The following is a 21,041-nucleotide window of genomic DNA, read 5'->3' on the forward strand; positions in this document are numbered from 1 at the left end:
ATTTGAGCAGTTTTATGAGAATAAATTAAGTGAAAATATTATAGCAATACTGTTAAATTAGTTAGTTTTGCATAATAAAATTATAAATTATAAAATATTTTCTTCGAAAATATTGCCCTCAAAGTCTATTGTTTAAAGCCACGAGGTCATTACGTTCGATGACAAAGAACATCACATAGGAAGCGGTCACTCTCGTTGTGACGTCACAAGACAGCCATTGGCTGTACGTTGAGGACGCATAAAAAACGTCGCGTCTGATTGGTTGCTTTACTCATAATATATAACGGACTGTGCGCATATCCTGTCCTTTCCCTTCTTCTGTCGTCTAGGAGAAGCAACCTCTCCAGTTCCACACCTCGACCTTGTAAAATTAATACGATTCACCGCTTCGGTAAGTCACGGATTTGACTTGAATTTACGGGATGATAGTTTTGTAATGCTTCACGATACTGCTTGTAGTTTTTGTTCTCCTTCTATGTCGAGTATGCTTATATAAATCCAGATATATTGTCTTATACTTGTGTATTAATTCAGTTAAAGAGGGCTGGATATATGTACAGTTTAAGGCAAGCTAGCAGTATCACAATGTGTAATATAAAAATGACCGAATGAGCAGTGAATAGCGGGGTGGGGTAGAGGGGGTGATTCGCGGCATAGAACATTCTGGAGACATGGAACATTCTCGAACGGAGCAGAGCGAACGACTCACTTCCGTTTTTTCCAGTTGCGGAAATTGAGCAAAAGTATACATTTTTGCTTCGTACGATTAGGGAAAAGGGGTTGTTTAAATATTTTTTTAATGACACGGGTACTTTTACCGTTCAGCACAAGATAAGACATTATCTACATTTTCCGCAATAGCGCCATGCTAATCGTGGACAGGGCTTTAGCGGCCTGGTCACCATTTTGTTATTGGTTCTCATTGTGGCTGTGGGATGAAACTTGGCCTAATTCTCTAAACGATTGAATTGGGTACTTTATAATCGTTTAAAAATGCTTTTTAAGTTAAGAGAATGGCAACTAGAAATAGGAACATTAATAATCTTGTGTAATGTTTTAAAAACCAAGAAAATCGTCTTTTCCTGGTGAACTCCCCTGTTTAATAATTTTATATATATTTTAACTTGGCAAAAAACTGCTGGAGCAGCAAAGCTTCTGGTCCATTTGGCAACACTTGGTCAACAATGGTGCAATATGGCCTTGTGCCAGTAAAGTCAGGCCTTCACATTAAAAGCATGCCCGTGAGTCAGAATTTCCCTCTTCCCCTTTTCGATTTTAGTTGTTGCGCATTTCCCTTAATTTACAATTCAAATTTTGCAAATCATGATTCATAATCCTTTCTTTGAAACTCAATGAAGGTGTAGATCTTTGAAATGATTTAATAATACACTTTGCACTTATTTTACAGGAACACCACAAGGGATCAAAACATGTCTAAAGGACCAGCAGTTGGCATTGATCTTGGGACCACCTACTCCTGTGTTGGTGTCTTTCAACACGGGAAGGTTGAAATCATTGCCAATGACCAGGGCAACAGAACAACACCAAGCTATGTGGCCTTCACAGATACCGAGAGGCTGATTGGTGATGCAGCTAAGAACCAGGTTGCAATGAATCCTACCAATACAGTCTTTGGTAAGTATGCGCCAGTACTTAAATGATTGCAAGGAGTAATGGCGATTAAAGAACTGACACCCCCAACCTCCGTTTTCTCATTACAGATGCCAAGCGATTGATTGGCCGTAGGTTTGATGACTCTGTTGTACAGTCTGACATGAAACACTGGCCGTTTATTGTGGTTGATGACAACACCCGCCCAAAGGTCCAAGTTGAATACAAGGGTGAAACAAAGTCCTTCTACCCAGAGGAGATCTCTTCAATGGTGCTGACAAAGATGAAGGAGATTGCTGAAGCTTATCTTGGAAAAGTAAGGTCTTGTATGCTGCGACAATATACATTATGTTGGAGTTGAAGCTCATGATTTTTTTTGCCCTCTCCAGTCTGTCCACAATGCTGTAATTACTGTACCTGCCTACTTCAATGACTCCCAGCGTCAGGCCACAAAAGATGCCGGTACCATCTCTGGTCTTAATGTTTTGCGTATTATCAATGAACCAACCGCAGCTGCTATTGCATATGGCTTGGACAAAAAAGTAAGTTATTTGACACTAGCTTGTTCATGTCCTACGGTGAGTTATGTCTCATTGGCCAATGTGGTTGTTTTCAGGTTGGAGCAGAGAGGAACGTGCTTATCTTTGACCTTGGTGGCGGCACCTTTGACGTGTCCATTTTGACCATTGAAGATGGAATCTTTGAGGTCAAGTCGACCGCCGGAGACACTCACCTCGGCGGAGAAGATTTCGACAACCGCATGGTCAACCACTTCATTGCCGAGTTCAAGCGCAAGTACAAGAAGGACATCAGCGACAACAAGAGAGCTGTCCGTCGTCTCCGCACAGCGTGCGAGAGGGCGAAGCGCACCCTGTCTTCCAGCACTCAGGCCAGCATTGAAATTGACTCCCTGTACGAGGGAGTTGATTTCTACACCTCCATCACTCGAGCTCGCTTTGAGGAGCTCAACGCTGACCTCTTCCGTGGCACCTTAGACCCAGTGGAGAAATCTCTCCGCGATGCCAAAATGGACAAAGGGCTGATTCACGATATCGTCTTGGTTGGTGGCTCCACTCGCATCCCCAAGATCCAAAAGCTGCTCCAGGACTTTTTCAATGGCAAAGAGCTGAACAAGAGCATCAACCCAGATGAAGCTGTTGCTTATGGTGCTGGTAAGTATTCTCTTAAATGAGATTCATACTCTATTTTTGGGAATGTTTTTTTATAACTTATTTTTTTGTTCACAGCTGTCCAGGCTGCCATCCTGTCAGGCGACAAGTCTGAGAATGTCCAGGACTTGCTGCTTCTAGATGTCACCCCTCTCTCTCTGGGCATCGAGACAGCTGGAGGAGTCATGACCGTCCTGATCAAGCGTAACACCACCATTCCTACCAAGCAGACTCAAACCTTCACCACTTACTCTGACAACCAGCCAGGTGTGCTCATTCAGGTCAGTAACTAACTTTTTTTATTTTAACTAACATCCTTCCAAATTGCGCAGTGATGACGTTTATTCCAGCCATTCGTAGTTTCCACCAGAGGTTGCAAGACCAAAGATGGCTTTTGTCCTTCCTTGGATGTCTGAGCGACATTTTTTCATCTTAAAAAGATGAAAGTCTCTACGCTACAAGCATGTTGATTGTGCTTTTCACCTCCAATAGGTATACGAAGGCGAACGTGCCATGACCAAAGACAATAACTTGTTGGGCAAGTTTGAGTTGACGGGCATCCCTCCAGCACCTCGTGGTGTGCCTCAGATTGAGGTGACATTCGATATTGATGCCAACGGCATCATGAATGTCTCTGCAGTCGACAAGAGCACTGGCAAGGAGAACAAGATCACCATCACAAACGACAAGGGTATGTATGGCTTTGATATCGGGTACTTGCAGCCATGTTTGCTTGCAAGCACTGGCTTACATCATACCCTTTCTCCCTCTGCCTTTTTAAGGCCGTCTCAGTAAGGATGATATTGAGCGCATGGTTCGGGAAGCTGAGAAGTACAAGGAGGAGGATGATGTCCAGCGTGACAAGGTGTCTGCTAAGAATGGCCTGGAGTCGTACGCGTTCAACATGAAGTCAACGGTGGATGATGAAAAGCTTGCTGGCAAAATTAGTGATGAAGACAAGAAAAATATTTTGGACAAATGCAACGAGGTTATCAGCTGGCTCGACAAGAACCAGGTAAGATTAAATTCTTCAATTGACATTTAATGAGTATTTCAATGAGTAACAAGTCTATTTTTTTTTCCCACCCCCAGACCGCTGAGAAAGATGAATATGAGCACCAACAGAAGGAACTGGAGAAGGTGTGCAACCCCATCATCACCAAGCTGTACCAGAGTGCTGGTGGCATGCCAGGTGGTATGCCGGAAGGCATGCCAGGCGGATTCCCCGGTGCCGGTGGTGCCGCCCCTGGTGGTGGATCCTCTGGCCCAACCATCGAGGAAGTCGACTAAACATTCCATCACAAGCAAACTTGCTATGTTTAAGAAACAAGTAGCCCTCTTGTAGCACTATCATGCTAAAGAGTGTAATTGGATTGTTAAAATAGGGTTCAGGTTTGTTTCTTTGTTTGCAACATGAATGACTGAAGGGAGACGCTGTCTTTTTTTGATGTGCATGTTGATTTTGTTGATAATAAAACTTGTAACCCTCACTGGTGTTTTTCTGGACTCAATTATAAAACATATCAATATTTTTGTTGATGGTTCTGATAAGTGAGACCTCAAACTACCATACTACATAAAACTGCAGGCTCTATGTCCAATGTCCAGCAGTGCCAATACGCCAGACTGGGGGTGTCAAATTGCATGCTGTGATTTGGCCTACCATATTGTAAAACTTTAATAACTTTTTAAAGCTATTAAACTTAGTGGCATATTACTTTCAGAGGTGAGCAGTTGTGAAATAAATTCGTTCAATGTTAAGCAAATTTTATTTTGAAGGTCTGAATTACCGTCTACACTACAGGATGTGTTTAGGCGGTTTTTGCCGAGCGGACCGGAAGTTGTGCCGAACCGGCGATGACTAATATTTCTCAAGTCTTTAAAGTCAGACAATCTATTGAAACGGAAGGCCGCCGTGAGAGATTGACAAAATTCAGAAGTGAAAACGGTAGCTATGTTGACTTATGATTCCAACAACTACTGCTCAATCTACAAATCAAGGTCAAGGTGAAATTTACCGAGTTGGCGTTCAAAGCACCATTTTAGGCGTCTGTTTTTAATGCGTCTGTTTCTATGGTTACAGTACCGTTGATGGCGACCAGGCTTGGGTGTTTCCGCATAATTGCCGTCATGTGTGTCATCAGAGCGTATATGTTGATGTAGTTTTTAGTAGTTTTGCCACAGCGAAACACTTCATGTTTTGGGTTGAAAGCATCAATTAGTTTGCTGTTCGGAAGAGTCGGTACGTATTACACTATATAATTGTTTCTAATGACCTTATTTTGGTTACGTACCAAACACGACGTATTTCATGCTTTAGATGATCTACGAGGAAATTAGATCACTTTCACATTGTTTTAGGATACAATAGAATAGGCTCTGCTGTTAGCTAGTTGACATGAAATGGTGATGTGTGTTTTTTTTTTACTACTCATTTGCCATGAGGCACATTAAAAAATACATTTCCTCACAAAATTACTTATGAAGCCAGTGGCCTAGCATCGCTTAATGCATTTCATAGGTAAATACAGTAGTACACAGTATATGGAATGTACTTTATTCATCATTTTAGGGAAATGGAGAATGTAGGTGTCATTCACTTTTGACCATGTCCATTGTGGTTTCCTGTGGGGGGGTGGTCCATTAGTACAGAGTTTGGGGCCGCTACTATGGGGCCACCTGATCCCTGTACGAATCTGTTTACAAGGGAACCTCAAACACAGGTATTCAATGTACTGTGGTTCGTCCTGTAAAATGTCTTTTTATTTGTAGGTTTGACTGATCTCCTGACTTTTAATCCAAACATGGATAACAAACTTCGACTTGCAGAAAAGTCTCCTTGTCGGAGAACAGCTGTTTTCACCAGTCAATGGGACTCTCTGGAATCCAACACAGAGAACCTGGCCCAGGAGAGCAAACAGATGCACATCGGTGAGTACATTCTCTCCGACATCTTCAAGGAAGAAGACTGGGGGTATGCAGTTGCAGATGACACGACTGAAAATGACCTGGTTGAAGTAGCAGCTCAATCCCACACCAGGATGGAACCTGGAATCGACACCCACAGAAGGTATGTCTGGAAGCTTTGTTATAATTTATGACACTTTGCATCATGTGACAGGCTCCATCCAGCTCCATTAAATTGGCGGGAATGACGCTTTTTGATGTACACAGAACCTCATATTATATATCATATATAAAGAAAAATAACATTATTATTATTAGTAATAATAATAATAATAATAATACATTTAATTTATAACACACTTTACATCAAATGCATCAAATACCTTACTATGCATAATGTCCAAAAGAAGGTCTTACTATATATCATGTCCGAAAAAATACCTTACTATACATTATGTCCGAAAAAAATGCCTTACTATACATCATGTCCAAAATAAAGCCTGACTATATATCATGTCCAAAAAATACCTTACTATACATCATCATGTCCAAAAAAATACCTTACTATATACATCATGTCCAAAAAAATACCTTACTATACATCATGTCCAAAAAATACCTTACTATACATCCTGACCAAAAAATACCTTACTATATACATCATGTCCAAAAAAATACCTTACTATACATCATGTCCAAAATAAAGCCTTACTATATATCATGTCCAAAAAATACCTTACTGTATACATCATGTGCAAAAAATACCTTACTATATACATCATGTCCAAAAAAATACCTTACTATACATCATGTCCAAAAAATACCTGACTATACATCATGTCCGAAAAAAATGCCTTACTATACATCATGCCCAAATGAATAATCTCTAAGTGAAAAAAGATACTATTACTATTACTATTACTATTACTATTACTATTACTATTACTATTACTATTACTATTACTATTACTATTACTATTACTATTACTATTACTATTACTATTACTATTACTATTACTATTACTATTATAGCAAATAGATTAAATGAGTGACATGAAATTCTCTACCCAAACGCTAGGGAGCAGTGTTTTCCTGAGGGTGAGCATCTGCCCTTGTTGACAAGCTGTTTAGTTTCATGTGTAGTAGTCCAATAATCCTTTGTTTATCATCAGAGTCTTTATTTATTTATTTATTCCTACTATGTATCTGGAGCTCATTAACATCTTTCAGACAAATTAATGTATGTTTTTGGCTTTTTTTTTTTTTACAGCTGATTGCCCTTGCCTATTTTGCTATTAAATTAACGAAAATGAGAAAACACCCTATAATCACCTTCTACCCAATGTGAATTTGATTTATATATCATTGTTGCTGGAACAGGAGCACAGCTCAGAACTTGTGTCTCCCTTCACACACTGTTGGGTATAGTAAGAAAACAGAAAATTGTATTCACACGCATGCTGCCATTAACCCGTGGAGAATGATTCCCAGCAAGTGTTCATTCCCGGTCCCAAAGTATATTGTTTCAGAAGGAAATGACCATGACACATCCTCACAAAAGGTTCCATCTCATGGACCCGAGGCAGAGAGAGACATCATCATGTTCTCATACTCCTCTTTACCGACTCCTCAAAGCAGATAAGCCCTTTCGCACAATACGGCTGCATACTTTACAAACCCAATAGTCATTCCTCACCCAAGTGAAAAATTCCTATTTAAGCAGCTCCATTCATCTCCCTGCACCACATTTTCCACCTATTTGCTCAAAATATCGGATGAAAGTGAATACAGTGTGCAACCATTTTCTTTCATTGTCACTCCTAGAATTTTGCTCGATTTTTTTTTTTTTTTAATCCGGTCTTCTGTGCCCCCGCCTTGTGTTTTTTTCCATGACACCCAGCTGCATGTTATAATGCATTCTCTAACTAGTTTGAGTATGACTCATTAGTGAGACATCTCTTACCCTTTTAGCCTCAGTGAAAGCAACAGCCCTACACCTTGGACCCCCCCCCCCCCCCCCACACACACACACATACACACATCATGACGTTAGTGGGGAATTAGGCCCCCTTCGTCCTCCCGGTAAGGACAACAAAGGAGCTCACTGCTATTTATTTTAATGAGATCTTTTCATTGCCATCGAGCATTTTAGCCAGCAATTTGCCAGCCATTTCATAATCTGATTTCCATGCTAGTGCCTCTAAAATGCACTTTCATTTGCCAGTCAGAAGGTGAAAACACAGAAATGATCCATAAATACAGCCTTGTAATCCAATGAGCTGTTTCATTTTCCAAAGTTTTTTATGTGGCCTTGATTTGAGGACACTATCACTCTGATATTGATGTAATGAGCCGAGATGAAAACTGTCTCAGATATGGAAATCCATTAATGATGTTGACTGCCAACCAGGGACAAGGCTAAAGAGTGTTCTGTCCCTCCAATCAGTGACATTCAAAATCAACTTAGTCAGTTGTCGCTCGCTGCAATGCAGTCCGAATATCGCTTTGTGCAAAAAAAGGCCTTACAATACATCATGTCCAAAAAATACCTTACTATATATCATGTCCGAAAAAAGGCCTTACTATATATCATGTCCAAAAAAAAGGCCTTACTTTATACCATGTCTGAAAAATGCCTTACTATGCATCATGTCTGAAAAAATACCTTACTATACATCATGTCAGAAAAAAATACCTTACTATACATCATGTCCAAAAAAATACCTTACTATATATCATGTCCAAAAAAAGGACTTACTATACATCCTGTCCAAAAAAAATACCTTACTATATATCATGTCCAAAAAAAGGCCTTACTATACATCATGTCCGAAAAAATGCCTTACTATGTATCATGTCCAAAAAAGGACTTACATCATGTACGAAGGACTTACTATATATCATGTCCAAAAAATACCTTACTATACATTATGTCTGAAAAAATACCTTACTACACATCATGTCCAAAAAAATACCTTACTTGAATCAGGGTTTAATACCTGGTTTGGGTATTGTTGTTTTTGTAGTTCTCCTTGCTACCAGTTGAGCTAACCAGTTCAAAAACACCATGATGTTATAATAGAGGTGATGAGTATGATAGGTGCTGGACCTGGAGACACGTTAAAACAAGCAACAACTGCAGTCAGCCTCTACAGGTATTGAACCTTGATCCTCTGCACCATGAATCTGCGGCGCTAGCCGTTGAGCTGACCAGCTCACGAACACGACAATGTTATAACGGAGGTGATGATTACGAGATGTGATGGACCTGGATGAATGCTAAAATGAGCAACTAATTTAGCCTGCCTCACAGGGTATTGAACCTTGATTCCCTGCACCATGAAACTGTGGTGCTACCTGCTCAGCGAGTCAACTGGCAAACAAAAGAAACAAGAAAAGTCTTGTTACTATACATTGTACCCAAAAACATGCAAAATAATTGCCTTACTATACATCATGTCCAAAAAAATGCAAAATATGCCTTACTATACATCATGTTCACAAAAATGCAAAAAAGCTTGACTATACATCATGTCCTAAAAAAGTCTTACTATACATCATGTCCTAAAACATGCAAAAAAATGCCTTACTACGTACGTTATGTCCCAAAAAACGCCTCATTATACATCATGTCCAAAAACATGCAAAAAAGCTTTACTATACATCATGTAAAAAAAATGCAAAAAAGCCGTACTATACATCATGTCCAAACACATGCCTTACTATACATTATGTCCAAAAAATGCTAAATATGCCTTACTATACATTATGTCCAAAAATGCTAAATATGCCTTACTATACATCATGTCCACAAAAATGCAAAAAAGCCTTACTTTACATCATGTCCAGAAAAAAGCCTTACTATACGTCATGTAAAAAAAAAGCAAAAAAAGGCATTACTGTACATTATGTCCAAATAATGCCTGACTGTACCTGGAACTGAGTATGATGCTAACTTGCTAATTGGGTCAAATGATGAAGTTTCATTAATGTTCATGTTAAAGGTTAAATAACTGTTAATGATGTTCATTTTAATCTGAAAAAAATGTGGTTTCTCAAGTTTTTCTTATTTATTTATTTTATTCTTGATTTATTTATTTATTTTTTCATCTTATTTTGTGTTAGAAAAATAAAAGATATTTGAGAACTCAGTACACTCAGTAAAGTTCGGATATATATGACCTGATCGTTCAGACTGCAGTCCCAATGCAGGTCCAATTTTGGTATAAGTCGGATCTTATGTCTTAACTCCCACTGTCCACAGTAAGAAGAACGCTAGGATGAAAGGAACCATTAATAAAACATGGAAGCCAAAGCTCTAGCAACCTTTCCATGAAGTTATATCTATCTCCGTATAACATTTTCATTGTTCTTTCACCTACAGTCACCTGAAGGTCAATGATTCCAACTCCCAACTGTGCTGTGACCCCAACTGGAGGATGAACAAAAAAGGAGAGGCCGTCCTTTTTGAGAGTTTAAAGACCTCTACCCAGGAACATCACCACTTTCCCAGACAAAAATCTAGTCCGTTCCTAAGAGGATACAAATATATTACTGATACAAGCTCAGTGACGGTGATGACTCCTCATATCGCCGCTAATCACTGTCAGCCATACCACCTACATTCCCAATACGACCCTGTTAGCGCAATAAAAACACAACACTATAACAAGGCTTTGTGTATGAGCTCATCTGATATTTCCGCTAAAGCCGATGGAGACAACGCTTCCAATAATCAGTTCAAAGACGCCATTCTGAATGGCTGTGATGCGGATGACATTACGGAGCATTCTATCGACTTGAAAGAATATCATACTGATAACCAACAGGAAGTTGGACGAGGATTCTTTCCAATATCGGTCACAACAGAAAGTCCCAAGACTCTCAGAAAGAAAAAGCAACAGAAACAAACAGGGGACCTTATACAACGTAACAAAATCACGTTAGGGCGAAGCGTATCTGGTCACGGATCCTACGTCAGCATGCATGCACTGAAACAGAAGACATCTCACGCCGGGAAAGAGGTATGTATATATTTTTTCTCATTTTCACCCCCACTAAAAGGAAACATGTTGTAATTACACCAAATAACCACCAGGAGCTGCACTAGCACTATTGATTCCCAACTCCTTGAATGCAGCTTTTCCTCACAAATGACCTGAGAACAAAGACAGTGAAAAAGATTATAGCATCTTTTGTGCTATTCCTGTATCAGACAACTATTTTCTCGTTTATTTGTATCATCGCTATCTAAATAGCTTTACGGCAATGCCAGTCCTAATCATGTTTGCTCTAACACTCCCAGGAAAAAAATACAGTTGTTTTCATTTTTCCTCGTCCACCGCCATTTGAAGGAGGCCACATATTTGGCAATGCAGTGCTTATTATGACTTGATGTGTACAAGCAGAACATCAGAGACATGCTTTGGAATAGGCTCTCAGACATCGGTGCACCTGGCACAGTGGCATAATTGGTCTGGATAGCACACATTCATCATTTGTTGGGCCACAGGGCTGTTTTGCTGGCTATAATACCCTCAGCCTTGTTCACCCATCTGAGCCCCAGTCCTCCACAATGTCTCATATCATCACCATTTACATAGTCAAGAGCTGTTAGCTTTGTGCGGTGGTAAACAGAGCCAGAGCCTTTCCCTCTCTTGAACCCTTGGGTTTTGTCAATTTTACCCTGGATTTGCTCATTAGTTTTCAATTTCCAGACACGTATTAATAATAATTATCATTCCATTATTTCCCTCACACCCGGTCTATTTCCTATATACTGTATCTTCGTCATAATAACAGCTCTGTGTATTGTAGTAATGTATTTCTTGTTCTGGAAATTGTGTTTTAAAACAGTTTTCACCAAGTAAGAATTTAAAATAATATATGAATATAAACCTGGGGATATATCTTATATTTATCTGATATAAAAAAAATACTGCTAAATGTTGTCACGCCCTGTTGGGGGTTCCCAAGTGACAGTTTGGGTTTAAGTTTCCGGTCTGGGTTTTGGTTTCCTTTTTGCACGGTCTTATTTTGTCTGACTTCCTGTTTTGCCTTGTCTGCCTCAGTTGTCTTAGTTACCCACACCTGTCCCTAATTTGAGTGTCTATTTAGTTCAGGTGTGTGCGTCTCCCTGTGTGGGATTATTGTTAGTTTGTCCTTCTGCTACCTGAGTTGCCTTTTTCCTGCTGCCACATTCATAGCAAAAATACATATTTTTACCTGCATTACTGCAACACAGACATGCCGAAACGTGACAAATGTATTGTTGATTTGAAAGTAAGTCATCATTTACAGTCACGTACTGTAGTCCTTCATACTTGGCAGTTCAAATTTCATAGTTTTACTCTATCATGGTTTTTCCATTATTATTAATTCATAAATCATACTGGTTTGTGGTCAAATATGAAATAAAATTGTGTATTTTTTAAATAACAATTTAAGCAAATTTAATGTATTATGTTGATTGGCTGGCGACCAGTCCAGGTTGTACCCCGCCTCTCGCCCGAAGACAGCTGGGATAGGCTCCAGCACCCCCGCGACCCTCGTGAGGAAAAAGCAGTAGAACATGAATGAATGGATGAATGAATGTTCCCTAAATGGGCATTTTCAAGCATAAAAATGGCTAAAGGAACTTTGAATGAGACACATAGATGAGACAATAAATAGCCATTGCAGGAAGTACTGCACAGAACAGGAAGTAAAACAAGAACTGAGTCTATACTATGTCTTATTTATTTATGTCATGTCTTGATTGGTCACACTACAAAACTACTTCCTGACTACTGCGAACAATACTTTCTAACATAGTCGATATAGAAGTTGCTAATAAATGAATAAAGTCTTTGAAAAGTGTTGAGGAGCTACTGGCTGGAGACCCCTGATTTATACCATGTATGAACTCAAGAGTAGGCACCACTGGTGCTCCTCCAACCTCGCCTGCCCGAGGAGGAGCACTTATTGTCGGGCACACTTTGTCAAAGGCACCGCTAGTGCCATGGTGCTCAGAAGCCGAACTGCAGACAATCTTGGAACAACATCGGTAGTGTTTTTTTGGGACTACCGTGTTCCAGACAGTGTGAGGTTGGAGCACTCATTGTCGGACACACTTTGTCAGAGGCACCGCTAGTACCATGGAGCTCAGAAGCCGAACTGCAGACAATCTTGGAACAACATTAGTAGTGTTTTTTTGGGACTACCGTGTTCCAGACAGTGCGATGTTGGAGCACTCATTGTCGGACACACTTTGTTAGAGGCACTGCTGGTGCCATGGTGCTCAGAAGTAGTACTGCAGACAATCTTGGAACAACATTGGTAGTGTTGCGGAACTACCGTGTTCCAGACAGTTAGCACTGTGGTTCTGTGTCCGACATTAATGAACCTTTCCCAGCGAGAGCACGCTGCTTCTGGCTTCAACAACAGTTTGGCAGATATTTCATGTTCATGCTCAAAAAACAGTCCTGTGTGAAATGCCCCTTGATGGATGAAAATATGTTTCGTAAATATGTTTTGAGCCCGCTGGTCTGTGACATCACTAAAGAACAGCTTAGCAACACCCTCTGAAACCGAGCGTTTTGAGCCATCTCAAACTTCTTTTAGGACTCACTTCCAAATACTCATTATAATGAAACTTTGGCATTGTTTAACACAAAAATACAACATTCTAACTACATTTATGAGTCAGAAAAGTGGAAAAAGCAAAATAGGTCGCCTTTAAATGCACAACATTTTGTTGAAAAGAAAGCAGAAGATTTTCAAAGTAGCACAGTGACGGTAGCGGTTGCTCGAAGTCGTCACCAATCCGTCCATCCCTTCTCCTCTCTGACCCTCACTTCAAAGCCAGGGTAACATAATGTACAATCTTTTAATAGCTTTAGACCAAAAGCTCTTGGAAGTCCTTTGCCATTGTGTGCCCTACCTTGGTCTAAACACCCAATCAAGACGATCTGGGCTGCCTACAATAACAACTAAATGCAATTCAAGATCCACAGCCTCTTTGAAGTTGTATTTGCAACAAGATGATTTTTCTGGGGTACAGGAGGTAATACGGCCAGGTGCAATTGCCAGACTTTGTTGTGAGAACGCCTCATAGAATAGCAATTACGGGTCTCCCAATTTAGTAGAAAAGGTATTACACAAGTTACCATCCTCCAAATACAATTCAGGCAAGATTATTTTCTCTATTTGATTGGGAGGGTTCTAATGGGTGTCCAAAAGAGATGTCATAAGGCACGAGCACAAAGTGTCGGAGCATATCAGTACACCAGGGATCTTCACTGATTATCTCGAGCTACATCAAAGTCTTGGTGATTTTTTTTTCAAAACAAATCCCTGAATTTTGAGCTTTTCACATTCATTCAAGTGGATACTTGGGTGGAGCGAGGTACCAACTGTTTTACGATTTTATATACATGCTGTAACCATGTAGTAACAGATACATTCATGATAACATGTAATACATACAGTATTTTGTCGTACTTTGGTCATTCCTACGTGGGCGCTTTGAAAACTGAATTCCCATGAAGTAGAATTCAATATTAATACCATAAATGGAATGCTGTCGTAGTTACAGCATAGAAAATCAGTTTTTTTTTAACAATTAGAACCCTGTAGACATTAAGTAACACACCTATTGTCAACGTTACGTTCCAGTTTTTCTTTGTTTACACCAAATTACGCAACTCTTAAGTGCAGGCTACAGGATCACTGCAAGAACACAAGGGTTGCCGCTTGTAGTATAGCATACTACCAAGCTAACTAGTAAGCCTCCAGTTTATTTATTCTAAACTCAAGAAAGGGTTTATAACAAGGTGGGGAAGAAAGGACAAAGTAAGAAGCCGAAAACTTACCACTTCCACACTGAACGTGAGCAGAACTTTATTTTTTTCATTCTTGTCACTTTATCATGTCTGACTGACAATTCTAAAGTTCAGTCATAACACCCAGTTTAATCAAGTTGCCTTCGTTTTGTGTCCTTTCGAAGCTTCATGAAACCGCAGAGGACCCGGAACTGAGACTGATCCAAAAAACCCATCAGTTGAAGGTCTGTTTCTTAGGTCTTGTTTATATGTACGAACCACATTTTTACAGTTGATGGAAATATGGTGATTAAAAGTGTTAAACCAATGTAACCCCCAGGTCACCCATTTCACTGAAGGAAGTAAGACACAGGGGAATATGGAACCTTGCTACAGAAGCATGGAGAAAAGTCCTGAATGGTAAAGATTATTCATTGTGTTTCTTATATGAACCAAATATTTTATTGTTATGTATACATTGATACATCGGATTTCATGATTCATTCAAAAGATCATAGAAAAACTGATGCGTATGAAAACTGAAGCACTTTTTCCAATAACAAGTAATGTACACCATCATTCCATGAAAGAAATGCTCACAGAAAACACATTTTATAGAGAATAATTATGGTTTTACGCAATTGATAAATGAACATTTAACATCCATTTTACCTTTACTGAAGTCTCTTCAATTGATTCGGCTAGTTTGTTCAGCGCAAAAACTGGGGCAACATTATTGTTCTGAATCATACGAAAAGTAAGGTGTATATTTACGAGATATTTACACAGAAAGACACACTATATAGGCACCTTGGAATTCTACCGATGTTCCCAGCATTGAGAGGCTATACTCCTTGGAATCCTACCAATGTTGCCAGCATTGGGAGGCTATACTCTTTGGAATCCTACCAATGTTCCCATCATTGGGAGGCTATACTCCTTGAAATCCTACCAATGTTCGGAGCATTGGGAGGCTATACTCCTTGGAGTCCTACCAATGTTTCCAGCATTGGGAGACTATCCTCTTGGAATCATACCAATGTTCCCAGCATTGGGAGGCTATACTCCTTGGAATCCTACCAATGTTCCCAGCATTGGGAGGCTATACTCCTTGGAATCCTACCAATGTTCGCAGCATTGGAAGGCCATACTCCTTGGAATCCTACCAATGTTCCCAGCATTGGGAGACTATCCTCTTGGAATCCTACCAATGTTCCCAGCATTGGGAGGCTATACTCTTTGGAATCCTACCAATGTTCCCAGCATTGGGAGGCTATACTCCTTGGAATCCTACCAATGTTCCCAGCATTGGGGGGGCTATACTCCTTGGAATCCTACCAATGTTCCCAGCATTGGGAGGCTATACTCCTTGGAATCCTACCAATGTTCCCAGCATTGGGAGGCTCTTTTTCATTCTACACTTGATCAAACGTACTTAAGATTGTCAGATCAAAACACAATGGCTGCTTCAGACTTTGAAACGTGATATCAGCGTCCACTTCGCTACTACAATGCACTACTTCCTGAATCTGCACTCTACGCATCGTGGGATCCATAGTTCTTTGCGCTATAAATGATTAAACTGCAGTGTTCAAACAGTACACAAAATTATGACCTTACTCTCATAATATTTGAACTTTATTCTCAGTGTACCATTTGTTTCATTTCAATGTGACCTGGAGAGTACTTCATTTTATTGGATCTGCCATTTATCAAACATCAATTCTGTGTTTCAGCGCAGCTTCCTCAAAATGTCAATTCTGTGTGACGGACAATGAACAGAGATGGTGTCAAGAGGACTTATTTGTTAAGCAAAGTTTAGAAAACATCCCCATGACGCCGTCAAGTACTTCACACAGCACGGGTGCCGATACGAAGCTGCCTCCTATTAAGTCAAAGCTGTGCCCCGGCCATATTGCGAAGACAACTGACACCATCCATAGTCACAGCTTTGATGGTTACTTGGCAGAGATGGGTCATCAGACCAGGACAAAACCCAATTACAAGGTTTGTTTATGCTTCAGTGCAACAACATATATTTCTCAGCCACTTTTTGAGTGTTAAGTTGCTGTGTGATGATTTTTGCCAAAATAGTTCACACCTCCGATAGCCTCCGATGTTGTTTTGACTTTGAAAATAAACCGTTCAAAGTGTCCATGGTGCAAGAAACGATACTTCTCATGAAACACTTCAATCAGATCAACCCATGAAAGCCTGCTAAATGTGATTAAGTGCTTACATTTGTTTTCAACCAAGCACATTCTCATAGTCCCGTTGTGGTGCCATTACTTCTATACTTCTCCCCCCTTTTGGTCACCCCTGCGCACCCGCAACCATGTTAGCCATCATGTCTGATGAGATTACAGGCTCAATTTGTAAAGTATTTATGAACATTTAATTGGCAGACTCTTAAATTGTCCAGACTGTTGTGTGAATTCCTCTCAGCCCCTAGGGTGATGTTGCCTGTCACTTATTATAATGGTCAACATAGTTGGAAAATTTGACTAAAAATAATATATTTTGCTTTCACTTCACCATACAGAATTAGTGACTAAGTGTGGTATGAATACAATTGAATTGAAAGTTTTAAGGTGGTTAACAATATTGCCCCGGTCAATATTAACATTTTGAACTCTTTCTTCCCTGCTGTCAGGCATACAGCTTGAACGAATACAAACAGCTGAAGCTAGATGTGACACTGCAAGGACTGGGTCCTGATTACACGGCGGTCAAAAAGATAGTAAGTACTCAAAATAATTATCACTGAAAATAAAATAAAGCATCAGGTCCATATAAAGCACTGTGATTAACACATGAATCCTCCATGATGATTTTTTTTTCATTATTTTCACTGTTGTACATCTTATTGATTTTAGTCGTTGCTGTAGTCCTGCAGAGAAATCCAACACTGCAATTCTTTGCTATCCACTTGGAAAGAACATTCGTCAGCCTGGTGGTGTCAGACCTGCTCACACACCGAGTTTTCTCGAGTTTAGTTAGGCCAAAAATGTTGCTATTTCTTGCTAATTTGCTAAAGTCTTTGCCAATAACATGGCATAGCCGTGGCCTATCACTCCACCTTATCAATGGTGCTGTTGAGGAAATGTCAGTTTCCCAATCATTGGAACAACAACTCATATGCTCCACCATTTTCACGACTCTCCGCTCCTCACCTTGCCCTCCCAAATACAATTCAAGCTAATCAGCTTATGCTAAACAAACCCAAACACAATGAAACAGATGTTATCAAAAGGCAACTTGCACATAGGAACTATAAAGTTAAAGATTAAATACTAGGAAACCAGTTAACATACTCTGACTCTAACTCAGTGGTTGTCAATTATTTTGTGTCATTTTTCCCATCACTAATTATGATGCTTTAAACATTTTTTTTTACATGCAATAATTTTAGGACAAATTTTCTTTCCATATTTAAAGCTTTAAATGCGCATTTGCTGATGACCTTAACCCCAAAACAATACAAATTTGATAAAAAAGCTATGTTGTGTGATATGAAATGATGGTTGTGTTTTGTGCCTACACCCTAATACCACGAGTGTAGTACCTTCACCGACGCTGTTTTCAGTTTACTCATTCAAAGGCCCCATGCTATTCTACAGATAAAATTACATTTACAAAGCAAATGAGCGTACCTCTAAGAAGTTAAGTGCTCTTTGCTTCAATATATTTTTTGTTAATTCCCTGTCGTACAATGTGAGCATGTTTGAGTAATTTACTCTAAATTGAGTCCTGCGCCTCCCAGGGCCAAGCCTCTTAGTGAATGATATGTGTAATTGTTGATAGGTCCGATGAATGGCTTACTGGGTTTGGTTTTGTTGGGTTGCGTGGAGAGGCTCTGCAGACAGGATACACAAAGAAAAAGACGTTAAGAGAGAAATGTCTCTTTTCATGAGCTCTCTTTTTTGTAATCTGTCAGTCTCTTCCATTCTCTTATGTGATTCCTTCCCATCCTTTGACCATCGCTAGGCGGACAAGATGAAACAACAGAAGCTGTATTCAAATGGGGTCCGTGAGAGGAACAAAAACATAAGTAAAATACCATTTATAATGGCTAAGGACCCGGTGGGCAAAGACAAGAAGGTTCCCAGGATTAAGGTGGGTATCAGTTTGCATGTGTGTGTGTGTGTGTGTGCTCTCTGAATATGTGATAGTTGTAAGGACAGATACACTGTTTACATTTCAGAATTGATTACAAATTGTTAATTAGGATTCACATAAAAAAAAAAAACGGGCTGCACAGTGGTCGAGTGGTTAACACGCAGGCCACACAGCTAGGAGACCCAAATTCGATTGTGGGTTTTCTCCCGGTACTCCGGTTTCCTCCCACATTCCAAAAACATGCTAGGTTAATTAGCGACTCCAAATTGTCCATAGGTATGAATGTGAGTGTGAATGGTTGTTTGTCTATATGAGCCCTGTGAGGGTGTCCAGGGTCCAGTCCAGGGTGTACCCCGCCTCTTGGCCAAAGACAGCTGGGATAGACTCCAGTAGAAAATGAATGAATGAATGAATGAAAAAAATTGTCATCTCTCTCCACAATTTTGGGGCTTATTCACTCAATTTTTCAAAAATATGCTTATTAATAAATATTTTACGTTTGACTTCAGACTATATTGGTAAAAAAACAACAACAAAAAAATATGACAATATATTGCATTCTACTACGTTACACGTCTACACGCTGTGTGTATACTAGTGGACCCGCCTCCACCCACTGAGACAAAGACGTTGTTTGTATGACTGACAAACATCATCATGAATGCAACCCACCTTTGAATCCTCAGTGTATTCCAGCAGTATTCAATTCTAAGCTCTCCCACATGACAAGACAAAGCTAGTTTAGAGTCTAAGAAAGTACGTTCCGGTAAACAAAATGCGGGTTAAATCTGCAAATTTAGTAATATCGAACACACCTGTTGCTTTTTCCACCGGGCTAATACATGGCTATACAGTATCTCTCTTTATCACTCTTAGGCTTTGGAGTATGCTAAGACCATTGCCAAGCCCCGCCTTCAGCCACAGCCCAAATCAGGTCACAAACAACAGTCAGCAGGCTCCACTGGACACGCCCCTTGCTTAGGGGGCTGGGACATTTCACAGATGACCACAGTGGATCTTCTTATGAAACGCCACCAGGAAGAAAAGGATGCAATCTTCAGAAAAGTGAATGTGACTTGAGGTCATCTGCGAATCGTCTTTATATTTGTTCTCCGAGGTGGTAATTTAAGTGTTTTTTAAGTTTTTTTTAAAGTGTTTTTACACGCTGTGTGTATACTGGTGGACCCGCCTCCACCCACTGAGACAAAGACACTGTTTTTGATCTCTTGCTGATTTTATAAGCTTTATCATCCTACAAAGACATGACCAGTCCATCATCATAAACTCAGAAAATGTAGTTTATCACTTCAATTTATAGTGATTGGGTTAAATATGGATTGATCCCTTGTTCCAAGTTCTTATGAGTCACTCACTGAAGTGAATCAGGAACTCGTGAATCGTTCAGTTTGTCAATTCTGTGATGCTGAGGCAGAAAAGGGCCTATTTGAGGCTGATTTTCCATTGTATACTGTATTTATACAAATACATTTAAGATTACAGCTGCAGCAAATTAATCAACGATTAATCAATGATCAATTAATCATTCTCTGATTTCAGAGTCTCAACAATTAATGTTTGAAAATCCCCTTAGTAAGATATCAAAAAATGGACCTCATGTCTTTGTAACTTACAAAAAAAAACAGGAGGGATCAAATAATTATTGCCCCCATACATACAGTAGGAGAGGAAGGAAGATATTAAATATTTTTGGGGTCACTCTGCAGGAAGACTCCAAAGTCGTGTAACTAAAATAAAAAAGATTCACCATAACGATTGAATAAAATGCACACAATATTATTAATTAAATTGATGTTCAAAGTGAAATAAATCTTAATCAAATGAGACCATTATGTATTATTTATATTCAAATTAAGCATAATAATTAACCAAAACCTCAGCAAAACTATTCATTAGATATCAAGCACCGTGTCTCTTGTTTTTTTTTTTTTTTTTCGAGGAGATGTTCACCAGCGTTTCGCCTACTTTTGTGGAAGTAGCTCTTAATTTAGCCAGTCCGGTGAGCTTCCCACACAGTGGGAATGAAAGGATCATAACTACACAGAACACTTAACATGGTCATGGTGGCGGATGAAAAGATCACACCCGAGGACTCAAACAGGGCAACTACTAATACGGCGTAGAATGATAAATAACTCACTTGGATTCATTCAAAATGATCTTGATTTATAATTACATAACTTAGTGTTGCATTTATGTTGAATGTATTTGATTCAATATATTAAGTGAAATACACATGATGACAGAATCATTTATTACAGTTCAAACCAATAGATTTATGTTGTATCATACATGGGAAAAATAATAATTAATGTTATTTTTATTTACATAATGTGATTGTTACTGTTTTGAAACTTGCATTAGCTCAGTTGAGGTTACACACTAGTATGTAAACATTGTGTTTTTATCTTCTACA

General features: G+C 39.4%; 2 protein-coding genes and 1 non-coding gene across 3 annotated transcripts; all 3 read left to right on the forward strand.

Moving 5' to 3' along the window:
- Nucleotides 1–224: 224 nt before the first annotated feature.
- On the forward strand, nucleotides 225–4,270 carry hspa8 (heat shock protein 8). Its single transcript, XM_058086827.2, has 9 exons — nucleotides 225–391; nucleotides 1,409–1,635; nucleotides 1,722–1,927; nucleotides 2,001–2,153; nucleotides 2,228–2,783; nucleotides 2,859–3,061; nucleotides 3,273–3,471; nucleotides 3,563–3,795; nucleotides 3,873–4,270. The coding sequence occupies exons 2-9, from the start codon at nucleotides 1,431–1,433 to the stop codon at nucleotides 4,068–4,070; spliced, it is 1,953 nt and encodes a 650-aa protein (XP_057942810.1). The 5' UTR covers nucleotides 225–391; nucleotides 1,409–1,430; the 3' UTR covers nucleotides 4,071–4,270.
- Nucleotides 3,107–3,200, forward strand: LOC131138946 (small nucleolar RNA SNORD14). The gene has a single exon (XR_009132177.1). It is a non-coding gene; the product is annotated as a small nucleolar RNA SNORD14 (small nucleolar RNA).
- A 1,314-nt stretch (nucleotides 4,271–5,584) lies between the features above and the next one.
- On the forward strand, nucleotides 5,585–20,292 carry jhy (junctional cadherin complex regulator). Its single transcript, XM_078787938.1, has 8 exons — nucleotides 5,585–5,850; nucleotides 10,072–10,711; nucleotides 14,674–14,733; nucleotides 14,829–14,908; nucleotides 16,225–16,495; nucleotides 17,142–17,228; nucleotides 18,476–18,604; nucleotides 19,484–20,292. Exons 1-8 carry the CDS (start codon nucleotides 5,585–5,587, stop codon nucleotides 19,685–19,687), a joined length of 1,737 nt encoding a protein of 578 aa, XP_078644064.1. The 3' UTR covers nucleotides 19,688–20,292.
- The last annotated feature ends 749 nt before the right edge of the window (nucleotides 20,293–21,041 follow it).

Source organism: Doryrhamphus excisus, linkage group LG21 (genome assembly GCF_037039965.1).
Source record: "Doryrhamphus excisus strain RoL-2023G ecotype Guam linkage group LG21, RoL_Dexc_Guam_v1.1, whole genome shotgun sequence".
Classification (NCBI taxonomy): Eukaryota; Metazoa; Chordata; class Actinopteri; order Syngnathiformes; family Syngnathidae; genus Doryrhamphus; species Doryrhamphus excisus.

What these genes read in the sequence shown, in the direction of transcription:
- hspa8 (XM_058086827.2), top strand. Translation starts at nt 1,431, where the DNA reads ATGTCTAAAGGACCAGCAGTTGGCATTGATCTTGGGACCACCTACTCC. An exon ending in AGCTGTTGCTTATGGTGCTG is followed by an intron (nt 2,784 to 2,858) that starts GTAAGTATTCTC and finishes TTTTGTTCACAG; the next exon opens with CTGTCCAGGCTGCCATCCTG. An exon ending in CACCATCACAAACGACAAGG is followed by an intron (nt 3,472 to 3,562) that starts GTATGTATGGCT and finishes TGCCTTTTTAAG; the next exon opens with GCCGTCTCAGTAAGGATGAT.
- jhy (XM_078787938.1), top strand. Translation starts at nt 5,585, where the DNA reads ATGGATAACAAACTTCGACTTGCAGAAAAGTCTCCTTGTCGGAGAACA. An exon ending in GGAATCGACACCCACAGAAG is followed by an intron (nt 5,851 to 10,071) that starts GTATGTCTGGAA and finishes TTTCACCTACAG; the next exon opens with TCACCTGAAGGTCAATGATT. An exon ending in ACACGGCGGTCAAAAAGATA is followed by an intron (nt 17,229 to 18,475) that starts GTAAGTACTCAA and finishes GACCATCGCTAG; the next exon opens with GCGGACAAGATGAAACAACA.